The sequence below is a fragment of the Vitis riparia genome, chromosome 14 (assembly GCF_004353265.1).
Source record: "Vitis riparia cultivar Riparia Gloire de Montpellier isolate 1030 chromosome 14, EGFV_Vit.rip_1.0, whole genome shotgun sequence".
Lineage (NCBI taxonomy): Eukaryota > Viridiplantae > Streptophyta > Magnoliopsida > Vitales > Vitaceae > Vitis > Vitis riparia.
In genome coordinates, this window is record NC_048444.1 from 19,124,379 (window position 1) to 19,126,715 (window position 2,337).

At 39.1% G+C, this 2,337-nt stretch overlaps 1 protein-coding gene across 1 annotated transcript; it reads left to right on the top strand.

The window, feature by feature from the left end:
• Positions 1-253: 253 nt before the first annotated feature.
• LOC117930526 (disease resistance protein RPS2-like) lies at positions 254-1,681 on the top strand. Its single transcript, XM_034851170.1, has one exon. The coding sequence runs from the start codon at positions 254-256 to the stop codon at positions 1,679-1,681; it is 1,428 nt and encodes a 475-aa protein (XP_034707061.1).
• Positions 1,682-2,337: the final 656 nt, after the last annotated feature.

The following is a 2,337-nucleotide window of genomic DNA, read 5'->3' on the forward strand; positions in this document are numbered from 1 at the left end:
AAATGTATACTCAAGTCTGAAGTTGAGCTACGAACACTTGAAGGGAGTTGAAGTGAAGTCATTTTTCTTGCTTTGTGGTTTAATTTCTCAAAATTATATTCATATATGGGACTTGTTGAAATATGGTGTGGGTCTGCGATTATTTCAAGGAACTAATACATTGGAAGAGGCGAAAAATAGAATAGATACATTGGTTGACAACCTCAAATCCTCAAACTTTTTACTAGAAACTGGCCATAATGCAGTTGTTAGAATGCATGATCTTGTTCGGAGTACTGCCAGAAAAATTGCATCCGATCAACATCATATGTTTACACTCCAGAATACTACTGTTAGAGTGGAAGGATGGCCAAGGATAGATGAACTCCAGAAGGTCACCTGGGTAAGTCTGCATGACTGTGATATTCGTGAACTTCCAGAAGGGCTGGTATGTCCAAAACTTGAACTTTTTGGATGTTATGATGTAAACACCAATTCGGCAGTGCAAATCCCAAACAATTTTTTTGAAGAGATGAAGCAACTCAAAGTATTAGATTTATCTCGAATGCAACTTCCATCGCTGCCCTTATCACTTCACTGCCTTACGAATCTTCGAACATTGTGTTTGGATGGATGTAAGGTGGGAGACATTGTTATGATTGCAAAGCTAAAGAAATTAGAAATTCTTAGCCTTACGGATTCTGATATGGAACAGTTGCCCAGAGAAATAGCACAGTTGACTCATCTAAGGCTGTTAGATTTAAGCGGTTCTTCGAAACTAAAAGTAATTCCATCAGATGTCATATCAAGCTTGTCCCAATTAGAGAATTTGTGTATGGCAAATAGCTTTACTCAATGGGAGGGGGAAGGAAAGAGTAATGCTTGCCTTGCTGAGTTGAAGCATTTGTCTCATTTAACCTCTTTGGACATACAAATACGAGATGCCAAGTTGTTGCCAAAAGACATAGTCTTTGATACCTTGGTGAGATATAGAATATTTGTAGGTGATGTATGGAGCTGGGGAGGAATTTTTGAAGCCAATAATACATTGAAGCTCAATAAGTTCGATACAAGCCTTCATCTGGTGGATGGTATCAACAAGTTGTTGAAGAGAATTGAAGATCTACACTTGCGTGAATTGTGTGGTGGTACTAATGTTCTTTCCAAATTAAATAGGGAGGGTTTTCTTAAATTAAAGCATCTTAATGTTGAAAGCAGTCCAGAGATTCAATATATTGTGACCTCGATGGATCTGACTTCATCACATGGTGCCTTTCCTGTTATGGAGACCTTGTCTCTCAATCAGTTGATTAACTTGCAAGAAGTATTCCATGGCCAATTTCCAGCAGGGTCCTTTGGTTGCTTGAGAAAAGTGGAAGTGGAAGATTGCGACGGCTTGAAATGTCTCTTCTCGTTGTTTGTGGCTAGAGGCCTGTCCCGACTTGAAGAAATAAAAGTAACTAGATGCAAGAGTATGTTTGGGATGGTTTCCCAAGAAAGGAAAGAAATAAGAGAAGATGCTGTTAATGTGCCTCTGTTCCCTGAATTGAGATACTTGACATTAGAGGACTTACCCAAGCTCAGTAATTTCTGCTTTGAGGAGAACCCGGTGCTTTCAAGGCCTGCAAGCACAATTGTTGGTCCTAGTACACCACCTCCCAACCAACCGGTATGTCAAACCTTGATAATCCTTTCTATGTAGTCAATGCTTTTTTAATCACTTCAATTCAAATACTTGAAGACTAGCTCCTCATTAATTGATTTGAGTCGGCAAGAATCCCCTCATTTAAATCGATCCCAAAACCCATCTGATGAGACTTTACCAGCAAAGATAAAACGTCACCGGTCAAAACAGAGCATTGACTGAATACAATTAATAGACTGGTTTTTTAATTTGACAAACATATTATCATCATGCTTTTATTTTCACTCTATGTTAATATCTGCAATTTTATGTGTACAATGCAATACTTCTATGTTGTATTCAGTTACAGAGGATAAGGGATGGCCAACTTCTGCTTTCCTTGGGCGGCAACCTCCGGTCTCTCAAGTTGAAGAATTGCATGTCACTATTGAAGCTATTCCCACCCAGTTTGTTACAGAATTTGGAAGAACTAATAGTGGAAAACTGTGGTCAGCTGGACCACGTATTTGATCTTGAAGGGCCAAATGTTGATGATGGGCATGTTGGGCTCCTCCCTAAATTAGAAGTACTGAAGTTGATTGGTCTACCCAAGTTGAGGCATATATGCAATTGTGGCAGCTCCAGAAATCATTTCCCTTCTTCCATGGCTTCTGCTCCTGTAGGCAATATCATATTCCCTAAATTATTCTATATTATACTGGAATTTTTGCCCA